Raw genomic sequence first — 24068 nt, 5'->3', positions numbered from 1 at the left:
GCCTACAAGCCCTCAGTCCAGCCTCTCTCAGCCTATTGCGGACAGTCTGAGCACTGATGGAGGGATTGTGTGTTCCTGGTGTAACCCTGGCAGTTGTTGTTGCCATCCTGTACCTGTCCCGCAGGTGTGATGTTCAGATGTACCGATCCTGTGCAGGTGTTGCTGCACGTGGTCTGCCACTACGAGGACGATCAGCTGTCCGTCCTGTCTCCCTGTAGCGCTGTCTTAGGCGTCTCACAGTACGGACATTGCAATTTATTGCCCTGGCCACATCTGCAGTCCTCATGCCTCCTTGCAGCAGGCCTAAGGCACGTTCACGCAGATGAGCAGGGACCCTGGGCATCTTTCTTTTGGTGTTTTTCAGAGTCAGTAGAAAGGCCTCTTTAGTGTCCTAAGTTTTCATAACTGACCTTAATTGCCTACCGTCTGCAAGCTGTTAGTGTCTTAACGACCGTTCCACAGGTGCATGTTCATTAATTGTTTATGGTTCATTGAACAAGCATGGGGAAACAGTGTTTAAACCCTTTACAATGAAGATCTTTGAAGTTATTTTGATTTTTACGAATTATCTTTGAAAGACAGGGTCCTGAAAAAGGGACGTTTTTTTTTTTGTTGTTGCTGAGTTTATTTTGATTTAACACTTGTTTTTTTGGTTACTACATGATTCCATATGTGTTATTTCATAGTTTTGATGTCTTCACTATTATTCTACAATGTAGAAAATAGTAAAAATAAAGAAACTCTTGAATGAGTAGGTGTGTACACACACACACACACACACACACACACATACACACATTCTCTCACTCACAACCCTGTATCTATCCTAAGCATGTTGTAATCCCCCCACCTTCTCTCCACAGTGACTACCAGTACCTGAGCGAGCACTTCCGGGAGGCCCACTACCTGTGCGAGGAAGGCCGCTGTGCTACAGAGCAATTCACCCACGCCTTCAGGAGCCAGATCGACTACAAAGCCCACAAGGCCTCGGCGCACAGCAAGAACCGGGCCGAAGCACGACAGAACCGACACATAGACCTGCAGTTCAGCTATGCACCGCGGCAGACCCGACGCAACGATGGTGAGACTGGATACTGTGCGCTGTTTTCTGTTTCGAAAAACAAACAAAAACTGGATTTCAGGCCTGCTTGGTAACAACCATACTGTGTGTTCCTTCAAGGAGGCATGGTGTCTGGAGAGGACTATGAGGAAGTGAGGTCGGGTCGAGGAGGAAGAGGAAGGAACCAAGGGAACCAACAGAACACCAGAGGTAGCTGGCGATACAACCGGTCAGTATGACATCATCACTATGAGACCAATTGTGACGCAATTCTCACGCTAATCAACTTTTTAAGTAACGTCAAACCAGTTGATTTTAGTTCCATTTGTCCAAAACATTTGCTTGGGGGTTGCTCCTCCCCCCCATTTACTCTCATTGATTTCTAGCTAGCGGTGGCTAAAGTTAGCTGATCACTCTCAAGACATGCTAACCTCTCACCATTACAATAACAGGGGAGGTTAGCATACCTCCAAGACATGCTAACCTCTCACCATTACAATAACAGGGGAGGTTAGCATTTTATATCATACCCCCAAGACATGCTAACCTCTCACCATTACAATAACAGGTGAGGTTAGCATTTTATATCATACCCCCAAGTACTTAAAGTAGGCTACCCACCTCTCACCCACAGACGCAAACAAACATTATCATGAACACGTATGCTAGCTTCACCATCTTAAGTTCGCTAGCTAGTTCACTAGCAAGCTAGACTGTTGGTTTATAAAAACCTAAACAAGTTATGAATGTATCATGCATTTAAATGGCTAGACAAATAGACTGCTGATGTAGCCAGCTAGCCAGGCTAATGTTGCTAACTAGCTAACCATGAGCAAGCTAGCTAGCTAGCTAGCTAGCTAGGTAACAGGCGTTTTTCAATTAAAAACTTGCTCAAGACAGTTCACAGAATTTTTAAACAACTTTTAGCCAATTTTAATAATTACTACATTTAGCTAACATGAGTTAATCCAGAGATTCTTACCTTAGCCTGAATTCAGCAGTCTGGTCCAGGTCATCGCGGCCCTGGTGAGTGACGTGAAGCTTGAGACGTGGTATTTGTAGTTCTGTACGATAGCTACATTAGCAGCTAATTAGCGTTTTCATTTTTTGGGGGGTTGTAAATACAGGTGACTATATTTGATAAAAGTCACCTTGTCTTAGAGAGATTTACACGGTTATCAAAACGTCACGCCGGGGTAAACCTACACCGAAACCTTTAATTTGAAGTGATTCTAATATCCACAATGAATAAAATGAATGTGTGGATAAACGATTGGAACCGTTTGCGTGTTTCACCAGTGGTTTCTGGGTATTATAAGACTCTGTGATAGACTTTTAACAATGTTGTGTTGTTGGTAGTGAGGAGGAGGACAGGGAGTTGGCAGTAGCAGTCAGAGCCTCCATGATGCAACAGAGGAGACAGGAGGACAGAGGACGAGACACCCAGGACAGGAGTGGAGCGCCCAAACACCGCAAAGAGGAGAGGACGGAGAGGCCTGAGCGGACGGAGAGGCCTGAGCGGACGGAGAGGCCTGAGCGGACGGAGAGGCCTGAGCGGACGGAGAGGCCTGAGCGGACGGAGAGGCCTGAGCGGACGGAGAGGCCTGAGCGGACGGAGAGGCCTGAGCGGACGGAGAGGCCTGAGCGGACGGAGAGGCCTGAGCGGACGGAGAGGCCTGAGCGGACAGAGAGGCCTGAGCGGACGGAGAGGCCGGAGAGGCCTGAGCGGACGGAGAGGATGGAGAGGATGGAGAGGATGGAGATTGAGGAGAGACACAGGAGTGTTCCTATCAAACCTCCGGCAGAAACTCCCCCAGTGAGGACCATGAAGAGCAACCCTCTGACAGGAGACGACTTCCCAGCTCTCCTGGGGGCTGCAGCACCCACACTGAGGTACACACACACACACACACACACACACACTGAGGTACACACACACACACTGTGGTACACACACACACACACACACACCCACACTGAGACACACACACACACACACACCCCGAGGTTAATGTGTATACCAGCTGTGTTATCATTTATGTGTATATTACACTGTAAAGCCTCTCTCTCACCGGCCATCCTGTCCCTGACCCAGGTCTCTTTGTAGTGATGTACAGGACCAGTCAACAGTTTGGACAAACCTGCTCATTACAGGGTTTTTCTTTATTTGTACTATTTTCTACGTTGTAGAATAATAGTGAAGACGTCAAAACTATGAAATAATAACACATATGGAATCATGTAGTAACCAAAAAAGTGTTAAACAAATCAAAATATATTTGAGATTCTTCAATGTAGCCTTAATGACAGCAGCTTTGCACACTCTTGGCATTCTCTCAACCAGCTTCATGAGGTAGTCACCTGGAATGCATTTCAATTAACAGGTGTGCCTTATTAATTTGTGGAATTTCTTTCCTTCATAATGCGTTTGAGCCAATCAGTTGTGTTGTGACAAGGTAGGGGTGGTATACAGAAGATAGCCCTATTTGGTAAAAGACCAAGTCCATATTATGGCAAGAACAGCTCAAATAAGCAAAGAGAAACAGTCCATCATTACTTTAAGACATGAAGGTCAGTCAATCCGGAAAATGTCAAGAATTTTCAATGCAGTCGCAAAAACCATCACGATGAAACTGGCTCTCATGAGGACCGCCACAGGAAAGGAAGACCCAGAGTTCCCTCTGCTGCAGAGGATAAGTTTATTACAGTTAACTGCACTTCAGATTGCAGCCCAAATAAATGCTTCACAGAGTTCAAGTAACAGACACATCTCACCATCAACTGTTCAGAGGATACTGTGTGAATCAGACATTCATGGTTGAATTGCTGCAAAGAAACCACTACTAAAGGACACCAATAAGAAGAAAATACTTGCTTGGGCCAAGAAACACGAGCAATGGACATTAGATCGGTGGAAATCTGTTCTTTGAGATTTTTGGTTCCAACCGCCGTGTCTTTGTGAGACGCAGAGTATGTGGACGGTTGATCTCCGCATGTGTGGTTCCCACCGTGAAGCATGGAGGAGGAGGTGTGATGGTGTGGGGGTGCTTTGCTGGTGACACTGTCTGTGATTTATTTAGAATTCAAGGCACACTTAACCAGCATGGCTACCGCAGCATTCTGCAGCAATACGCCATCCCATCTGGTTTGGCCTTAGTGGGACTATAATTTGTTTTTCAACAGGACAATCACCCAACACACCTCCAGGCTGTTTAACTTCTCTCGGGTATGTGGGATGCTACCGTCCCACCTGCGGGACACACTCCCAACAGCCAGTGAAATAGCAGGGCGGCAAATTCAAAACGACCAAAATCTCATAATTCAAATTTCTCAAACATACGACTATTATATCCCATTTTAAAGATACACTTCTCCTTAATCCAACCACATTGTCCGATTTCAAGAAGGCTTTACGGCGAAAGCAAAACATTAGATTATGTTAGGACTCCACCTAAACAAGAAAAGCCACACAGCCATTTTCCTAGCAAGGAGACGCGTCACAAAAACCAGAAATACAGCTAAAATGAAGCACTAACCTTTGATGATCTTCATCAGATGGCACTCATAGGACATCATGTTACACAATACATGTATGTTTTGTTCGGTCAAGTTCATATTTATATCCAAAAACAGCATTTTACATTTGCGTGGGATGTTCAGAAAATGTTTGCCTCCCAAAACTTCCGGTGAATGTGCACATTAATTTACAGAAATACTCATCATAAACGTTGACAAAATATATAACAATTATTTAAAGAATTATAGATATACTACCTCTTAATGCAACCGCTGTGTCAGATTTCAAAATAACTTTACGGAGAAAGCACATTGTTAAATATTCTGAGTACAGAGCTCAGCCGTCAATGCAAACTATACAGTTACCCGCCAAGTTCTGGCATCAACAAAACTCTAAATTAGTGTTATAAATCTTTCCTTTGCTGATCCTCGGCGGAATGCATTCGCAGGACTCCCACTTCCACAAGAAATGTTAATTTGTTCGATAAAGTCCATAATTTATGTCCAAATACCTCTGTTTTGTTGGCGCGTCCAGAACACTACTCCAAAGGCACGATGCGGGCAAATCAATAGACGAAAAGCTCAAAAGTTCCATTACCGTTTGTAGAAACATGTCAAACGATGTTTACAATCAATCCTTAGGGTGTTTTTAACATAAAACATCGATAATATTCCAACCGGACATTAGCGGATTCATCACAGAAGAAAAATAAAAAATGCTAGCCATGCGTGAACGCGCATGAAGTAACTACATGACCTCAGACAGTCCACTGCTTGAACCGGCTGTTATTCCCTCAATATTCACCATAACCTCAAACAACTTTCTAAAGACTGTTGACATCTAGTGGAAGCCTTAGGAAGTGCAAAATGACCCCTAAGTCACTGTAGTTTTGAAAGGGAATTAATTTTTTTTAAACTACAGCCTCTGATTTTCAACTTCCTGGTTGGATTTTTCTCAGGGTTTTTGCCTGCCATATGAGTTCTATTATACTCACAGACATCATTCAAACAGTTTTTTAGAAACTTCAGAGTGTTTTCTATCCAAATCTACTAATAATATGCATATTCTAGTTTCTGGGCCCGAGTAGTAGGCAGTTTAATTTGGGTACGTTTTTCATCCGGCCGTGAAAATACTGCCCCCTACCCAAGAGAGGTTAAGGGATATTTGACCAAGAAGGAGAGTGATGGAGTGCTGCATCAGATGACCTGGTCTCCACAATCCCCCAATCTCAACCCAATTGAGATGGTTTGGCATGAGTTGGACCGCAGAGTGAAGGGAAAGCAGCCAATAAGTGCTCAGCATATGTGGGAACTGTTGGAAAAGCATTCCTCATGAAGCTGGTTGAGAGAATGCCAAGAGTGTGCAAAGCTGTCATCAAGGCAAAGGGTGGCTACTGTTGAAGAATCTAAATATACAATATATTTTGATTTAAAACTTTTTTTGTTTGTTTGTTTGTTACTACATGATTCCATATGTGTTATTTCATAGTTTTGATGTCTTCACTATTATTAAATAGTAAAAAATAAAGAAAAACTCTTGAATGAGTAGGTGTGTCCAAACTTTTTACTGGTATTGTATGTTATAGGTATATATTGTGTGTTAGTGTTAAGGTCCCCCAGGTCTCTGATGTATTTTATAGATATATATATTAATGTGTGTGTTACAGTGTTAAGGCCCCCCCAGCCCTGAAGACTCCGGCCCAGGTCCCTCTGAAGGAGGACGACTTCCCCAGTCTATCTGCTGCCACGGTTACGACCCCCATGACCCCCGCCTACTCCGCCCAACCCAGGAAGCACTCCTCCTTCATAGAGGAAGATTTCCCCGCCCTGGTCTCTAAGATCCGTCCTCCCAGACCAGCGGGCGGAGCGACCTCAGCCTGGAGCCAAGCCAGCAGCAGCAGCAGCAGCAGCAGCTCCAAGACGGTCATCCTTCCCTCCTCTTCCTCTAGACCTTCCTCTAACAACCCTCCTCTTCCTCTCCCCGCCGGCCCCCAGCTCCTCTCCTCCTCTTCCTCTTCCTCTCGGAGGAAAAAGCTCTCCGCCCGTCGCCCATCCCCGCCCTCTGATGATGACAATTGCGTTGCCAAGACGATGCAGGAGCACCGAGCAATTCCGACCATGTTGGATATCTCCTCTCTTCTCATCGTCAAAGGACCCTCTAAGTCTGCCCCTACTGCCTCTAAGCCCCTCCCACCGACCTCTAAGCCCCTCCCACCTACCTCTAAGCCCCTCCCACTGACAGCTAAGCCCCTCCCGCCGACCTCTAAGCCCTCCCCCGTAACATCAAACCCCGCCCCGAGCCCCACATCCAAGTCGGCCAAGAAGAAGAAACAGGCCACGCCCCTTCCACCATTTGGGAACCAAGTTCATGTCCCCACGGAAACGGTCTCCAGGGTACAGAAGGAGAACGTTCCGGAGAGCCGCGCCTCCAAACCGCTGGTTGCTGTGACGACGGCGGCGGTTAAAACCGCTGTAAAAGCAACGGTTAAAGCGAGCGGATTGGCTAACGGCCACCTGGATAAACCAGTCACGGTGGCCCCCCTCCCCAAAGCCCAGCCTGACCCCCCCCTGGAGGTGGAGGAGGAGTTTCCTGCCCTCGTCTCCAAGAAACCCCCCCCCGGTACAGAACTATCCCTATTGGCTCTACACTTTACATTACAACACACCAGACAGTAACGTCCCAGCAGTAACACCACACCAGACAGTAACGTCCCAGCACTAACAACACACCAGACAGTAACGTCCCAGCAGTAACAACACACCAGACAGTAACGTCCCAGCAGTAACACCACACCAGACAGTAACGTCCCAGCAGTAACAACACACCAGACAGTAACGTCCCAGCAGTAACAACACACCAGACAGTAACGTCCCAGCAGTAACAACACACCAGACAGTAACGTCCCAGCAGTAACACCACACCAGACAGTAACGTCCCAGCAGTGAGTAACACCACACCAGACAGTAACGTCCCAGCAGTAACAACACACCAGACAGTAACGTCCCAGCAGTGAGTAACACCACACCAGACAGTAACGTCCCAGCAGTGAGTAACACCACACCAGACAGTAACGTCCCAGCAGTGAGTAACACCACACCAGACAGTAACGTCCCAGCAGTAACACCACACCAGACAGTAACGTCCCAGCAGTAACACCACACCAGACAGTAACGTCCCAGCAGTGAGTAACACCACACCAGACAGTAACGTCTCAGCAGTGAGTAACACCACACCAGACAGTAATGTCCCAGCAGTAACACCACACCAGACAGTAACGTCTCAGCAGTGAGTAACACCACACCAGACAGTAATGTCCCAGCAGTAACACCACACCAGACAGTAACGTCCCAGCAGTAACACCACACCAGACAGTAACGTCCCAGCAGTGAGTAACACCACACCAGACAGTAACGTCCCAGCAGTGAGTAACACCACACCAGACAGTAACGTCCCAGCAGTGAGTAACACCACACCAGACAGTAACGTCCCAGCAGTGAGTAACACCACACCAGACAGTAACGTCCCAGCAGTAACACCACACCAGACAGTAACGTCCCAGCAGTAACACCACACCAGACAGTAACGTCCCAGCAGTGAGTAACACCACACCAGACAGTAACGTCCCAGCAGTGAGTAACACCACACCAGACAGTAACGTCCCAGCAGTGAGTAACACCACACCAGACAGTAACGTCCCAGCAGTGAGTAACACCACTCCAGACAGTAACGTCCCAGCAGTGAGTAATAACACACCAGACAGTAACGTCCCAGCAGTGAGTAACACCACACCAGACAGTAACGTCCCAGCAGTGAGTAACACCACACCAGACAGTAACGTCCCAGCAGTGAGTAACAACACATCAGACAGTAACGTCCCAGCAGTAACACCACACCTGACAGTAACGTCCCAGCAGACAGTAACGTCCCAGCAGTAACACCACACCAGACAGTAACGTCCCAGCAGTAACACCACACCAGACAGTAACGTCCCAGCAGTAACACCACACCAGACAGTAACGTCCCAGCAGTAACACCACACCAGACAGTAACGTCCCAGCAGTAACACCACACCAGACAGTAACGTCCCAGCAGTAACACCACACCAGACAGTAACGTCCCAGCAGTGAGTAACACCACACCAGACAGTAACGTCCCAGCAGTGAGTAACACCACACCAGACAGTAACGTCCCAGCAGTAACACCACACCAGACAGTAACGTCCCAGCAGTAACACCACACCAGACAGTAACGTCCCAGCAGTAACACCACACCAGACAGTAACGTCCCAGCAGTAACAACACACCAGACAGTAACGTCCCAGCAGTAACACCACACCAGACAGTAACGTCCCAGCAGTGAGTAACACCACACCAGACAGTAACGTCCCAGCAGTAACAACACACCAGACAGTAACGTCCCAGCAGTAGGTAACAACACACCAGACAGTAACGTCCCAGCAGTGAGTAACAACACACCAGACAGTAACGTCCCAGCAGTGAGTAACACCACACCAGACAGTAACGTCCCAGCAGTGAGTAACACCACACCAGACAGTAACGTCCCAGCAGTAACAACACACCAGACAGTAACGTCCCAGCAGTAACAACACACCAGACAGTAACGTCCCAGCAGTGAGTAACACCACACCAGACAGTAACGTCCCAGCAGTGAGTAACACCACACCAGACAGTAACGTCCCAGCAGTGAGTAACACCACACCAGACAGTAACGTCTCAGCAGTGAGTAACAACACACCAGACAGTAACGTCCCAGCAGTGAGTAATAACACACCAGACAGTAACGTCCCAGCAGTGAGTAACAACACACCAGACAGTAACGTCCCAGCAGTAACACCACACCAGACAGTAACGTCCCAGCAGACAGTAACATCCCAGCAGTAACACCACACCAGACAGTAACGTCCCAGCAGTAACACCACACCAGACAGTAACGTCCCAGCAGTAACAACACACCAGACAGTAACGTCCCAGCAGTGAGTAACACCACACCAGACAGTAACGTCCCAGCAGTGAGTAACACCACACCAGACAGTAACGTCCCAGCAGTGAGTAACACCACACCAGACAGTAACGTCCCAGCAGTGAGTAACAACACACCAGACAGTAACGTCCCAGCAGTGAGTAACAACACACCAGACAGTAACGTCCCAGCAGTGAGTAACAACACACCAGACAGTAACGTCCCAGCAGTGAGTAACACCACACCAGACAGTAACGTCTCAGCAGTAACACCACACCAGACAGTAACGTCCCAGCAGTAACACCACACCAGACAGTAACGTCCCAGCAGTAACACCACACCAGACAGTAACGTCCCAGCAGTAACACCACACCAGACAGTAACAACACACCAGACAGTAACGTCCCAGCAGTAACACCACACCAGACAGTAACGTCCCAGCAGTGAGTAACACCACACCAGACAGTAACGTCCCAGCAGTGAGTAACACCACACCAGACAGTAACGTCCCAGCAGTAGGTAACAACACACCAGACAGTAACGTCCCAGCAGTGAGTAACACCACACCAGACAGTAACGTCCCAGCAGTAACAACACACCAGACAGTAACGTCCCAGCAGTAACAACACACCAGACAGTAACGTCCCAGCAGTAACAACACACCAGACAGTAACGTCCCAGCAGTAACAACACACCAGACAGTAACGTCCCAGCAGGAGTAACACCACACCAGACAGTAACGTCCCAGCAGTGAGTAACACCACACCAGACAGTAACGTCCCAGCAGTGAGTAACACCACACCAGACAGTAACGTCCCAGCAGTGAGTAACACCACACCAGACAGTAACGTCCCAGCAGTGAGTAACACCACACCAGACAGTAACGTCCCAGCAGTGAGTAACACCACACCAGACAGTAACGTCCCAGCAGTGAGTAACACCACACCAGACAGTAACGTCCCAGCAGTGAGTAACACCACACCAGACAGTAACGTCCCAGCAGTAACAACACACCAGACAGTAACGTCCCAGCAGTAACAACACACCAGACAGTAACGTCCCAGCAGTAACAACACACAAGACAGTAACGTCCCAGCAGTTACACCACACCAGACAGTAACGTCTCAGCAGTAACACCACACCAGACAGTAACGTCCCAGCAGTGACACCACACCAGACAGTAACGTCCCAGCAGTGAGTAACACCACACCAGACAGTAACGTCCCAGCAGTGAGTAACACCACACCAGACAGTAACGTCCCAGCAGTAACACCACACCAGACAGTAACGACCCAGCAGTAACACCACACCAGACAGTAACGACCTAGCAGTGAGTAACACCACACCAGACAGTAACGTCCCAGCAGTAACACCACACCAGACAGTAACGTCCCAGCAGTAACACCACACCAGACAGTAACGACCCAGCAGTAACACCACACCAGACAGTAACGTCCCAGCAGTGAGTAACACCACACCAGACAGTAACGTCCCAGCAGTGAGTAACACCACACCAGACAGTAACGTCCCAGCAGTGAGTAACACCACACCAGACAGTAACGTCCCAGCAGTGAGTAACACCACACCAGACAGTAACGTCCCAGCAGTGAGTAACACCACACCAGACAGTAACGACCCAGCAGTAACACCACACCAGACAGTAACGACCCAGCAGTGAGTAACACCACACCAGACAGTAACGTCCCAGCAGTGAGTAACACCACACCAGACAGTAACGTCCCAGCAGTAACAACACACCAGACAGTAACGTCCCAGCAGTAACAACACACCAGACAGTAACGTCCCAGCAGTAACACCACACCAGACAGTAACGTCCCAGCAGTAACAACACACCAGACAGTAACACCACACCAGACAGTAACGTCTCAGCAGTAACACCACACCAGACAGTAACGTCCCAGCAGTGACACCACACCAGACAGTAACGTCCCAGCAGTGAGTAACACCACACCAGACAGTAACGTCCCAGCAGTGAGTAACACCACACCAGACAGTAACGTCCCAGCAGTGAGTAACACCACACCAGACAGTAACGTCCCAGCAGTAACACCACACCAGACAGTAACGTCCCAGCAGTGAGTAACACCACACCAGACAGTAACGTCCCAGCAGTGAGTAACACCACACCAGACAGTAACGTCCCAGCAGTGAGTAACACCACACCAGACAGTAACGTCCCAGCAGTGAGTAACAACACACCAGACAGTAGCGTCCCAGCAGTGAGTAACACCACACCAGACAGTAGCGTCCCAGCAGTGAGTAACACCACACCAGACAGTAACGTCCCAGCAGTGAGTAACACCACACCAGACAGTAACGTCCCAGCAGTGAGTAACACCACACCAGACAGTAACGTCCCAGCAGTAACACCACACCAGACAGTAACGTCCCAGCAGTGAGTAACACCACACCAGACAGTAACGTCCCAGCAGTGAGTAACACCACACCAGACAGTAACGTCCCAGCAGTAACAACACACCAGCACATAATTTTTTATTTATTGACATTTTAAGTATTCATTTTTTAGCCCATTGCATAGAGAATCATTGTACTATCGAAACCGCTGTGAAATATATATTCAATAACCCAAAATATTGTATTTTCAGTTGTTTTGATGCTGGTGTAGAAAACCAAAAGTTCGACACAAGAACTAAACATAAGAACATGGAGCATAGAAATACCTCACATAGAACAGATCTACCGCTTCTTAGACTTGCTGTCAATGAGAGTGACAGCTCTATAACACACATTTCTATTTGAATTTAGTTGCAGCTTTAAGTTGTTATGGATGAAAGTAGCATCGATAATGTAGTGATGTTGACCGTGTTGTTTTTCTCCTCAAGGCTTTAAAAGTTCCTTCGTCCTGAAGAGTTCTGCCCCCCCCAACGTCCTGTCCCCGTCTCCCCCCGGCCAGGGCGGCGCCCCCCCGCCCAGTAAGCCCCCCCCGGGGTTCACCGGCATCCCCCTCAACAGCAACGTGGTGGAGCCGGACCCCCCTGCATCCAGCCCCCGGTGAGACAGACAGACCATCACATCACCTTTACAAACCAACCATCACCTTTACAGACCATCACATCACCTTTACAGACCATCACATCACCTTTACAGACCATCACATCACCTTTACAGACCATCACATTACCTTTACAGACCATCACATCACCTTTACAGACCAGATCATCACATCACCTTTACAGACCATCACATTACCTTTACAGACCATCACATCACCTTTACAGACCAGACCATCACATCACCTTTACAGACCAACCATCACATCACTTTTACAGACCAGACCAGACATCACCTTTACAGACCAGACATCACATCACCTTTACAGACCAGACATCACATCACCTTTACAGACCGACCATCACATCACCTTTACAGACCGACCATCACATCACCTTTACAGACCGACCATCACATCACCTTTACAGACCGACCATCACATCACCTTTACAGACTGACCATCACATCACCTTTACAGACCGACCATCACATCACCTTTACAGACCGACCTTTACAGACCAACCATCACATCACCTTTACAGACCAACCATCACATCACCTTTACAGACCGACCATCACATCACCTTTACAGACCGACCATCACATCACCTTTACAGACCGACCATCACCTTTACAGACCGACCATCACTTCACCTTTACAGACCGACCATCACATCACCTTTACAGACCGACCATCACATCACCTTTACAGACCGACCATCACCTTTACAGACCGACCATCACCTTTACAGACCGACCATCACCTTTACAGACCGACCATCACCTTTACAGACCGACCATCACCTTTACAGACCGACCATCACATCACCTTTACAGACCGACCATCACATCACCTTTACAGACCAGACATCACCTTTACAGACCGACCATCACATCACCTTTACAGACCGACCATCACATCACCTTTACAGACCGACCATCACATCACCTTTACAGACCGGCCATCACATCACCTTTACAGACCGACCATCACATCACCTTTACAGACTGACCATCACATCACCTTTACAGACCGACCATCACATCACCTTTACAGACCGACCATCACATCACCTTTACAGACTGACCATCACATCACCTTTACAGACCGACCATCACCTTTACAGACCGACCATCACATCACCTTTACAGACTAGACATCACCTTTACAGACTAGACATCACCTTTACAGACTAGACATCACCTTTACAGACCAGCCATCACATCACCTTTACAGACTAGACATCACATCCTTGACAGACCAGACACAGACCACTACATCACATCACCAGACAGACCACCACCTTTACAGACTCCAGACAGACCACCACCTTTACAGACTCCAGACAGACAACCACCTTTGCAGACTCCAGACAGACCACCACCTTTGCAGACACCAGACAGACCACCACCTTTACAGACTCCAGACAGACCACCACCTTTACAGACACCAGACACCAGACAGACCACCACCTTTAGACACCAGACACCAGACAGACCACCACCTTTAGACACCAGACACCAGACAGACCACCACCTTTACAGACACCAGACAGACCACCACCTTTACAGACTCCAGACAGACCACCACCTTTACAGACTCCAGACAGACCACCACCTTTACAGACTCCAGACAGACCACCACCTTTACAGACTCCAGACAGACCACCACCTTTACAGACTCCAGACAGACCACCACCTTTGCAGACTCCAGACAGACCACCACCTTTGCAGACACCAGAAAGACCACCACCTTTACAGACTCCAGACAGACCACCACCTTTACAGACTCCAGACAGACCACCACCTTTACAGACTCCAGACAGACCACCACCTTTACAGACTCCAGACAGACCACCACCTTTACAGGCTCCAGACAGACCACCACCTTTACAGACTCCAGACAGACCACCACCTTTACAGACTCCAGACAGACCGCCACCTTTACACAACAACACATATTTGATTGAAACTCAGTGTGTCATCTAAATGACTCCATATGGGGGGTGTTCAGCTCTCCCCAGTCTCCGGGGGTGTACCTGGCTCCAGAGAACTTCCAGCAACGGAACATGGAACTGATCCAGTCCATTAAGAACCTCCTGCAGAACGACCAGTCACGATTCAACCAGTTCAAGGACTACTCTGGACAGTTCAGACAGGTAAGCCCAGACTCCTAACCCTAACCTTAACCCCCCTAACCCTAACCTTAACAACACTAACCTTAACCCCCCTAACCCTAACCTTAACCCCCCTAACCCTGACCCTGACCCCCTAACCCTAACCTTAACCCCCCTATCCCTAACCTTAACCCCCCTATCCCTAACCTTAACCCCCCTAACCCTAACCCCCCTAACCCTAACCTTAACCCCCCTAACCCTAACCTTAACCCCCCTAACCCTAACCTTAACCCCCCTGACCCTAAGAACTACTCTGGAAAGTTCAGACAGGTAAGCCCTGACTCCTAACCCTAACCCCCCTAACCCTAACCTTAACCCCCCTAACCCTGATCCTAAGAACTACTCTAGACGTTCAGGCAGGATTTTATGTGGATGGTGCTGCACCATCAGAGCTGTAAGACTGTTGGGGCTGAACTATCCTCTATGTCTCTAACCCTTAGTTACATACAGTCGTGGCCAAAGGTTTTAGAGAATGACACAAATATAGATTTTTATAAAGTTTGCTGCTTCAGTGTCTTTAGATATTTTTGTCAGATGTTACTATGGAATACTGAAGTATAATTACAAGCATTTCATAAGTGTCAAAGGCTTTTATTGACAATTACATGAAGTTGATGCAAAGAGTCAATATTTGCAGTGTTGACCCTTCTTTTTCAAGACCTCTGCAATCCGCCCTGGCATGCTGTCAATTAACTTCTGGGCCACATCCTGACTGATGGCAGCCCATTCTGGCATAATCAATGCTTGAAGTTTGTCAGAATTTGTGGGTTTTTGTTTGTCCACCCGCCTCTTGAGGATTAACCACAAGTTCTCAATGGGATTAAGGTCTGGGGAGTTTCCTGGCCATGGACACAAAATATCGATGTTTTGTTCCCCGAGCCACTTAGTTATCACTTTTGCCTTATGGCAAGGTGCTCCATCATGCTGGAAAAGGCATTGTTAGTCCCCAAACTGTTCCTGGATGGTTGGGAGAAGTTGCTCTCGGAGGATGTGTTGGTACCATTCTTTATTCATGGCTGTGTTCTTAGGCAAAATTGTGAGTGGGTCCACTCCCTTGGCTGAGAAGCAACCCCACACATGAATGGTCTCAGGATGCTTTACTGTTGGCATGACACAGGACTGATGGTAGCTCTCACCTTGCCTTCTCTGGACAAGCTTTTTTCCGGATGCCCCAAACAATCGGAAAGGGGATTCATCATACCCCAGTCCTCAGCAGTCCAATCCCTGTACCTTTTGCAGAATATCAGTCTGTCCCTGATGTTTTTCCTGGAGAGAAGGGGCTTCTTTGCTGCCCTTCTTGACACCAGGACATCCTCCGAAAGTCTTCGCCTCACTGTGCGTGCAGATGCACTCACACCTGCCTGCTGCCATTCCTGAGCAAGCTCTGTACTGGTGGTGCCCCGATCCCACAGCTGAATCAACTTTAGGAGACGGTCCTGGCGGTTGCTGGACTTTCTTGGGCGCCCTGAAGCCTTCTTCACAACAATTGAACCGCTCTTCTTGAAGTTCTTGATGATCCAATAAATGGTTGATTTAGGTGCAATCTTACTGGCAGCAATATCCTTGCCTGTGAAGCCCTTTTTGTGCAAAGCAATGATGACGCCATGTGTTTCCTTGCAGGTAACCATGATTGACAGAGGAAGAACAATGATTCCAAGCACCACCCTCCTTTTGAAGCTTCCAGTCTGTTATTCGAACTCAATCAGCATGACAGAGTGATCTCCAGCCTTGTCCTCGTCAACACTCACACCTGTGTTAACGAGAGAATCACTGACATGATGTCAGCTGGTCCTTTTGTGGCAGGGCTGAAATGCAGTGGAAATGTTTTTGGGGGATTCGGTTCATTTGCATGGCAAAGAGGGACTTTCCAATTAATTGCAATTCATCTGATCACTCTTCATAACATTCTGGAGTTTATGCAAATTGCCATCATACAAACTGAGGCAGCAGACTTTGTGAAAAATTTATATTTGTCTCATTCTCAAAACGTTTGGCCACGACTGTACACTACATGGACAAAAGTATGTGGGCACCTGCTCATCCAAAATCTCATTCCAAAATCAAGGCCAGCAGGCTAATGTTCCTATCCACCCAGTAAGGCCAGCAGGCTAATGTTCCAATCCACCCAGTAAGGCCAGCAGGCTAATGTTCCTATCCACCCAGTAAGGCCAGCAGGCTAATGTTCCTATCCACCCAGTAAGGCCAGCAGGCTAATGTTCTTATCCACCCAGTAAGGCCAGCAGGCTAATGTTCTTATCCACCCAGTAAGGCCAGCAGGCTAATGTTCCTATCCACCCAGTAAGGCCAGCAGGCTAATGTTCCTATAGACCCAGTAAGGCCAGCAGGCTAATGTTCCTATAGACCCAGTAAGGCCAGCAGGCTAATGTTCATGTCCACCCAGTAAGGCCAGCAGGCTAATGTTCCTATCCACCCAGTAAGGCCAGCAGGCTAATGTTCCTATAGACCCAGTAAGGCCAGCAGGCTAATGTTCCTATAGACCCAGTAAGGCCAGCAGGCTAATGTTCCTATCCACCCAGTAAGGCCAGCAGGCTAATGTTCCTATCCACCCAGTAAGACCAGCAGGCTAATGTTCCTATCCACCCAATAAGGCCAGCAGGCTAATGTTCCTATAGACCCAGTAAGGCCAACAGGCTAATGTTCCTATCCACCCAGTAAGGCCAGCAGGCTAATGTTCCTATCCACCCAGTAAGGCCAGCAGGCTAATGTTCCTATCCACCCAGTAAGGCCAGCAGGCTAATGTTCCTATCCACCCAGTAAGGCCAGCAGGCTAATGTTCCTATCCACCCAGTAAGGCCAGCAGGCTAATGTTCCTATCCACCCAGTAAGGCCAGCAGGCTAATGTTCCTATCCACCCAGTAAGGCCAGCAGGCTAATGTTCCTATCCACCCAGTAAGGCCAGCAGGCTAATGTTCCTATCCACCCAGTAAGGCCAGCAGGCTAATGTTCCTATCCACCCAGTAAAGCCAGCAGGCTAATGTTCCTATCCACCCAGTAAGGCCAGCAGGCTAATGTTCCTATCCACCCAGTAAGGCCAGCAGGCTAATGTTCCTATCAACCCAGTAAGGCCAGCAGGCTAATGTTCCTATCCACCCAGTAAGGCCAGTAACAGTAACATCTTTCTCTCTCTCTCTAAACAGGGTCTGATGTCAGCCGTGCTGTACCACCGCAGCTGTAAGACTCTGTTAGGGGACAACTTTGTTGGCGTCTTCAATGAGCTGCTGGTGTTACTTCCTGACACGGGGAAACAGCAGGAGCTGCTGACGGCCCACGCAGACGACCAGGCCACGGAAAGACCGGGAAGCGGCGGGGCCAGGAAGAACAAGAAGAAGAGTGCCTGGCAGACCCCGTCCAGCGCTATCTCTAATGCAGCCGCGCTGGACTGCCAGGTATGCCCCACCTGCTGCCAAGTGCTGGACCCTAAAGACTTCAACTCCCATAAGACCTTGCACCTCGGGGACAACGAGGACTTCCCCTCCCTGCAGGCCATTAGCCGTATCATCAGCTAGCCCTGGCCCGGGACAAGACATGAGCACTGCCCAATCACAGCCTTGCCTGTTGCCATTCAGGGGGGAGCCCGTTTCCATGGTGACCACGGCCAGAGAGGACGTTGGGTAGTGTATTTGAGTGGCGAGGCTGTGGCCAGCAGGAGGTTGAACTGAATTCTGGTTGCCAGATATTGACCTGACTCCCGGTGTGATTCCCGGCTGGACCTGGACCCGACCCTGGAAAGGCCCTACAAGTACCACATGTTGTGTATTAATAAGAAGAATGATTGTATATATTTAATTTTTCTCTCTCCCCCTCTCTCTCTTCTGATCACATTTCCATGAGGTTGATAAAGTGTTGAACGAGTGACGCATTGGTTCTTTTATCAGGTTTGATGACTGAGGAAAGAGTGTTTATTAAGTCAGACCCTCTACTACTCCCTCAGAGCGGAGACAGTCAGACCCTCTACCTCTCCCTCGGAGACAGTCAGGCCCTCTACTCCTCCCTCGGAGACAGTCAGACCCTCTACTCCTCCCTCGGAGACAGTCAGACCCTCTACTACTCCCTCGGAGACAGTCAGGCCCTCTACTCCTCCCTCGGAGACAGTCAGACCCTCTACTCCTCCCTCGGAGACAGTCAGACCCTCTACTACTCCCTCGGAGACAGTCAGACCCTCTACTCCTCCCTCGGAGACAGTCAGGCCCTCTACTCCTCCCTCGGAGACAGTCAGACCCTCTACTCCTCCCTCGGAGACAGTCAGACCCTCTACTCCTCCCTCGGAGACAGTCAGACCCTCTACTACTCCCTCGGAGACAGTCAGACCCTCTACTACTCCCTCGGAGACAGTCAGGCCCTCTACTACTCCCTCGGAGACAGTCAGGCCCTCTACTACTCCCTCGGAGACAGTCAGGCCCTCTACTACTCCCTCGGAGACAGTCAGACCCTCTACTCCTCCCTCGGAGACAGTCAGGCCCTCTACTACTCCCTCGGAGACAGTCAGACCCTCTACTACTCCCTCGGAGACAGTCAGGCCCTCTACTACTCCCTCGGAGACAGTCAGACCCTCTACTCCTCCCTCGGAGACAGTCAGACCCTCTACTACTCCCTCGGAGACAGTCAGACCCTCTACTCCTCCCTCGGAGACAGTCAGGCCCTCTACTACTCAGCTCCCTCGGGTGGTAAAGGAACCTGGTTAAAAGGTAGATGTTCTCTCAGGGCTGTGGAAGGTAATCAGATAGTTGGAGTCTGGAGGGAGTCAGACTGTTTAGGACGGGAGTCTGGAGGGAGTCTGGAGGGAGTCTGGAGGGAGTCTGCAGGGAGTCAGACTGTTTAACAACCAGTCTGTCAACCCCCCACAACATTATAAAACCAGAATATTTCTGTTTGCCCTAATTTGATTAAACATCTATCTTGCTTTGGTCCGTTCTATTTGTCCTTGTCCAAGTATTGTTGCAGCTGAGGAGAGGAGGTCCTAGTCTGTCTTCACCTTATTGCTCTCTCCGTTCTTTATATCTGAAAGGTATTGCTGGCGGGAAAAAGCCTGTACTTTTCTTTCTGCCAAGCGACCTAGTCATGATTGGGATAATGTATATTATAAAAGTCCCGCCAAACACTCAGTATGAACATTTTTATTAATTTATTTTTATTTCACCTTTATTTAACCAGGTAGGCAAGGGCCATTTACAACTGCCACCTGGCCAAGATAAAGCAAAGCAGTTCGACAACATACAACAACACAGAGTTACACATGGAGTAAAACAAACATACAGTCAATAATACAGTAGAAAAATAAGTCTATATACAATGTGAGCAAATGAGGTGAGATAAGGGAGGTAAAGGCAAAAAAGGCCATGGTGGCAAAGTAAATACAATATAGCAAGTAAAACACTGGAATGGTAGATTTGTAGTTTGAAGAAAGTTAAGTTAAAATATATATAATATGGTGCAAAGGAGCAAAATAAATAAATACAGTAGGGGAAGAGGTAGTTGTTTGGGCTAAATTATAGATGGGCTATGTACAGGTGCAGTGATCTGGGAGCTGCTCTGACAGCTGGTGCTTAAAGCTAGTGAGGGAGAAGTGTTTCCAGTTTCAGACATTTTTGTAGTTCGTTCCAGTCATTGGCAGCAGAGAACTGGAAGGAGAGACGACCAAAGGAGGAGTTGGCTTTAGGGGTGACCAGAGTGATATACCTGCTGGAGCGCGTGCTACAGGTGGGTGCTGCTATGGTGACCAGAGAGATATACCAGCTGGAGCGCGTGCTACAGGTGGGTGCTGCTATGGTGACCAGAGAGATATACCTGCTGGAGCGCGTGCTACAGGTGGGTGCTGCTATGGTGACCAGAGAGATATACCTGCTGGAGCGCGTGCTACAGGTGGGTGCTTCTATGGTGACCAGTGAGCGGAGATAAGGGGGGACTTTACCTAGCAGGGTCTTGTAGATGACCTGGAGCCAATGGGATCATCTTAACCTTACGTCTTACCGTCTTTGGTATCGCGTTTTAGTCATGCAACGTTCTATTGTTGTTGTCCAACATCAAACCTTGTCCTTGTCATTATGGAAAAAGTATAAACACAAAAATGGTAGTCTGTATTGACATCTCATCAGTCTGTATTAACATCTCATCAGCCTGGTCCATCAGTCTGTATTGACATCTCATCAGTCTGTACTGACATCTCATCAGTCTGTATTGACATCTCATCAGTCTGGTCCATCAGTCTGTATTGACATCTCATCAGTCTGTATTGACATCCCATCAGTCTGTATTAACATCTCATCAGTCTGGTCCAACAGTCTGTATTGACATCCCATCAGTCTGGTCCATCAGTCTGTATTGACATCTCATCAGCCTGGTCCATCAGTCTGTATTGACATCTCATCAGCCTGGTCCATCAGTCTGTATTGACATCTCATCAGCCTGGCCCATCAGTCTGTATTGACATCTCATCAGTCTGGTCCATCAGAATGTATTGACATCTCATCAGCCTGGTCCATCAGTCTGTATTGACATCTCATCAGTCTGTATTGACATCTCATCAGCCTGGTCCATCAGTCTGTATTGACATCTCATCAGACTGGTCCATCAGTCTGTATTGACATCTCATCAGTCTGTATTGACATCTCATCAGTCTGTATTAACATCTCATCAGTCTGTATTGACATCTCATCAGCCTGGTCCATCAGTCTGTATTGACATCTCATCAGCCTGGTCCATCAGTCTGTATTGACATCTCATCAGTCTGGTCCATCAGTCTGTATTGACATCTCATCAGTCTGGTCCATCAGTCTGTATTGACATCTCATCAGTCTGTATTGACATCTCATCAGTCTGGTCCATCAGTCTGTATTGAACTTTAACTGTTCTATATTTTGCACCAAAAAAACATCAGTTTTTAAAAATGTAATTACACATGGGGGGGGGGGGGGGGGATGAGGGAACGGGGGATGAGGGAACAGGGGATGAGGGAACAGGGGATGAGGGAACAGGAGATGAATGCTGGGACCTACGTTCACCTCTCAGGTGAAGGTGTGGGCTGTCCTGGAGACTCCTGGCATACTCCGGCCCCGGGGCCAGAGCAGGGATATCAAGGAGCCCCGTCTCCCAGGTCCCAGAGTATCGAGGAGCCCGAACGCCCCGTCTCCCAGGTCCCAGAGTATCGAGGAGCCCGAACGCCCCGTCTCCCAGGTCCCAGAGTATCAAGGAGCCCGAACGCCCCGTCTCCCAGGTCCCAGAGTATCGAGGAGCCCCGTCTCCCAGGTCCCAGAGTATCAAGGAGCCCCGTCTCCCAGGTCCCAGAGTATCAAGGAGCCCGAACGCCCCGTCTCCCAGGTCCCAGAGTATCAAGGAGCCCCGTCTCCCAGGTCCCAGAGTATCAAGGAGCCCGAACGCCCCGTCTCCCAGGTCCCAGAGTATCGAGGAGCCCGAACGCCCCGTCTCCCAGGTCCCAGAGTATCAAGGAGCCCCAACGCCCCGTCTCCCAGGTCCCAGAGTATCGAGGAGCCCGAACGCCCCGTCTCCCAGGTCCCAGAGTATCGAGGAGCCCGAACGCCCCGTCTCCCAGGTCCCAGAGTATCAAGGAGCCCCAACGCCCCGTCTCCCAGGTCCCAGAGTATCGAGGAGCCCGAACGCCCCGTCTCCCAGGTCCCAGAGTATCGAGGAGCCCGAACGCCCCGTCTCCCAGGTCCCAGAGTATCAAGGAGCCCCGTCTCCCAGGTCCCAGAGTATCAAGGAGCCCCGTCTCCCAGGTCCCAGAGTATCAAGGAGCCCCGTCTCCCAGGTCCCAGAGTATCGAGGAGCCCAGTCTCCCAGGTCCCAGAGTATCAAGGAGCCCGAACGCCCCGTCTCCCAGGTCCCAGAGTATCGAGGAGCCCTGTCTCCCAGGTCCCAGAGTATCGAGGAGCCCCGTCTCCCAGGTCCCAGAGTATCGAGGAGCCCCGTCTCCCAGGTCCCAGAGTATCAAGGAGCCCCGTCTCCCAGGTCCCAGAGTATCGAGGAGCCCAGTCTCCCAGGTCCCAGAGTATCAAGGAGCCCGAACGCCCCGTCTCCCAGGTCCCAGAGTATCGAGGAGCCCTGTCTCCCAGGTCCCAGAGTATCGAGGAGCCCCGTCTCCCAGGTCCCAGAGTATCGAGGAGCCCCGTCTCCCAGGTCCCAGAGTATCGAGGAGCCCCGTCTCCCAGGTCCCAGAGTATCGAGGAGCCCCGTCTCCCAGGTCCCAGAGTATCGAGGAGCCCCAACGCCCTGTCTCCCAGGTCCCAGAGGAGGGTATTGGTGACACCAAAGGGTCCCAACTTCCCCATGTCCATAATGTCTCTACATCCCATCATATACAGAGCATTCAGAAAGTATTCAGACCCCTTGACTTTTTCCACATTTTGTTACGTTACAGCCTTATTCTAAAATGGATTAAATCGTTTCAAGTTGTAGAAACATCTCAAGGATGATCAATGGAAACAGGAAGCACCTGAGCTCAATTTATAGTCTCTCATAGCAAAGGGTCTGAATACTTAAGTACATTTTTAATACATTTGTAAAATGTTCTAAAAACCTATTTTCACTTTGTCATTGTGTGTAGATTGAGGGGGAAAAATGTATTTAATCTATTTTAGAATAAGGTTGTAAAGTAATTGTGTTGGGGAAAAAGTCAAGGGGTCTGAATACTTAACGAGTAACACTGTATATCTGGCGTGTGTCTGCAAGGTAGATTACTGTGTAGTGTGTGATTGGACGTAACACAACAGAAGGGGGACCTTTATGGACGTGACACCATAAGGTGAATGCACCAATTTGTAAGTCGCTCTGGATAAGAGCGTCTGCTAAATTACGTAAATGTAAATGTAACACAACAGAAGGGGGACCTTTTTAGATGTAACACAACAGAAGGGGGGCCTTTATGGACGTAACACAACAGAAGGGGGACCTTTATGGACGTAACACAACAGAAGGGGGACCTTTATAGACGTAACACAACAGAAGGGGGACCTTTATGGACGTGACACAACAGAAGGGGGACCTTTTTAGATGTAACACAACAGAAGGGGGACCTTTATGGACGTAACACAACAGAAGGGGGACCTTTATGGACGTAACACAACAGAAGAGGGACCTTTATGGACGTAAACACAAAAGAAGGGGGACCTTAATGGATGTAACACAACAGAGACCAGTCATCCAAAATGTTCAGCTTTATTTCACCGAGGTGATGTGACAGCAGTCAGACATTCAGAGAGAGAACAACGGACAGCTGGAAGGACCTCTGGATTAACATTACCGCGTGTCATCTGCATGAAAATGAGCG

The 24068-nt window shown here is 48.9% G+C and overlaps 2 protein-coding genes across 2 annotated transcripts in view; both read left to right on the top strand.

Moving 5' to 3' along the window:
- The window catches only part of LOC115188951 (E3 ubiquitin-protein ligase ZNF598-like), a 30921-nt gene extending 12281 nt beyond the window's left edge, over positions 1–18640 (top strand). The window contains exons 5-11 of the mRNA XM_029747782.1: positions 864–1081; positions 1181–1289; positions 2420–2953; positions 6244–7196; positions 12422–12590; positions 14605–14749; positions 17926–18640. Coding sequence (XP_029603642.1) covers positions 864–1081; positions 1181–1289; positions 2420–2953; positions 6244–7196; positions 12422–12590; positions 14605–14749; positions 17926–18294 — 2497 coding nt within the window. The 3' untranslated portion in view covers positions 18295–18640. The remainder of the gene's footprint in view (positions 1–863; positions 1082–1180; positions 1290–2419; positions 2954–6243; positions 7197–12421; positions 12591–14604; positions 14750–17925) is intronic.
- A 3126-nt stretch (positions 18641–21766) lies between these two features.
- Positions 21767–23503, top strand: LOC115188879 (protein PELPK1-like). Its single transcript, XM_029747704.1, has 2 exons — positions 21767–23035; positions 23471–23503. The coding sequence occupies exons 1-2, from the start codon at positions 21767–21769 to the stop codon at positions 23501–23503; spliced, it is 1302 nt and encodes a 433-aa protein (XP_029603564.1).
- The last annotated feature ends 565 nt before the right edge of the window (positions 23504–24068 follow it).

The sequence above is a fragment of the Salmo trutta genome, unplaced genomic scaffold (assembly GCF_901001165.1).
Source record: "Salmo trutta unplaced genomic scaffold, fSalTru1.1, whole genome shotgun sequence".
NCBI lineage: Eukaryota > Metazoa > Chordata > Actinopteri > Salmoniformes > Salmonidae > Salmo > Salmo trutta.
This window is presented reverse-complemented; position numbering and strand designations above follow the sequence as displayed.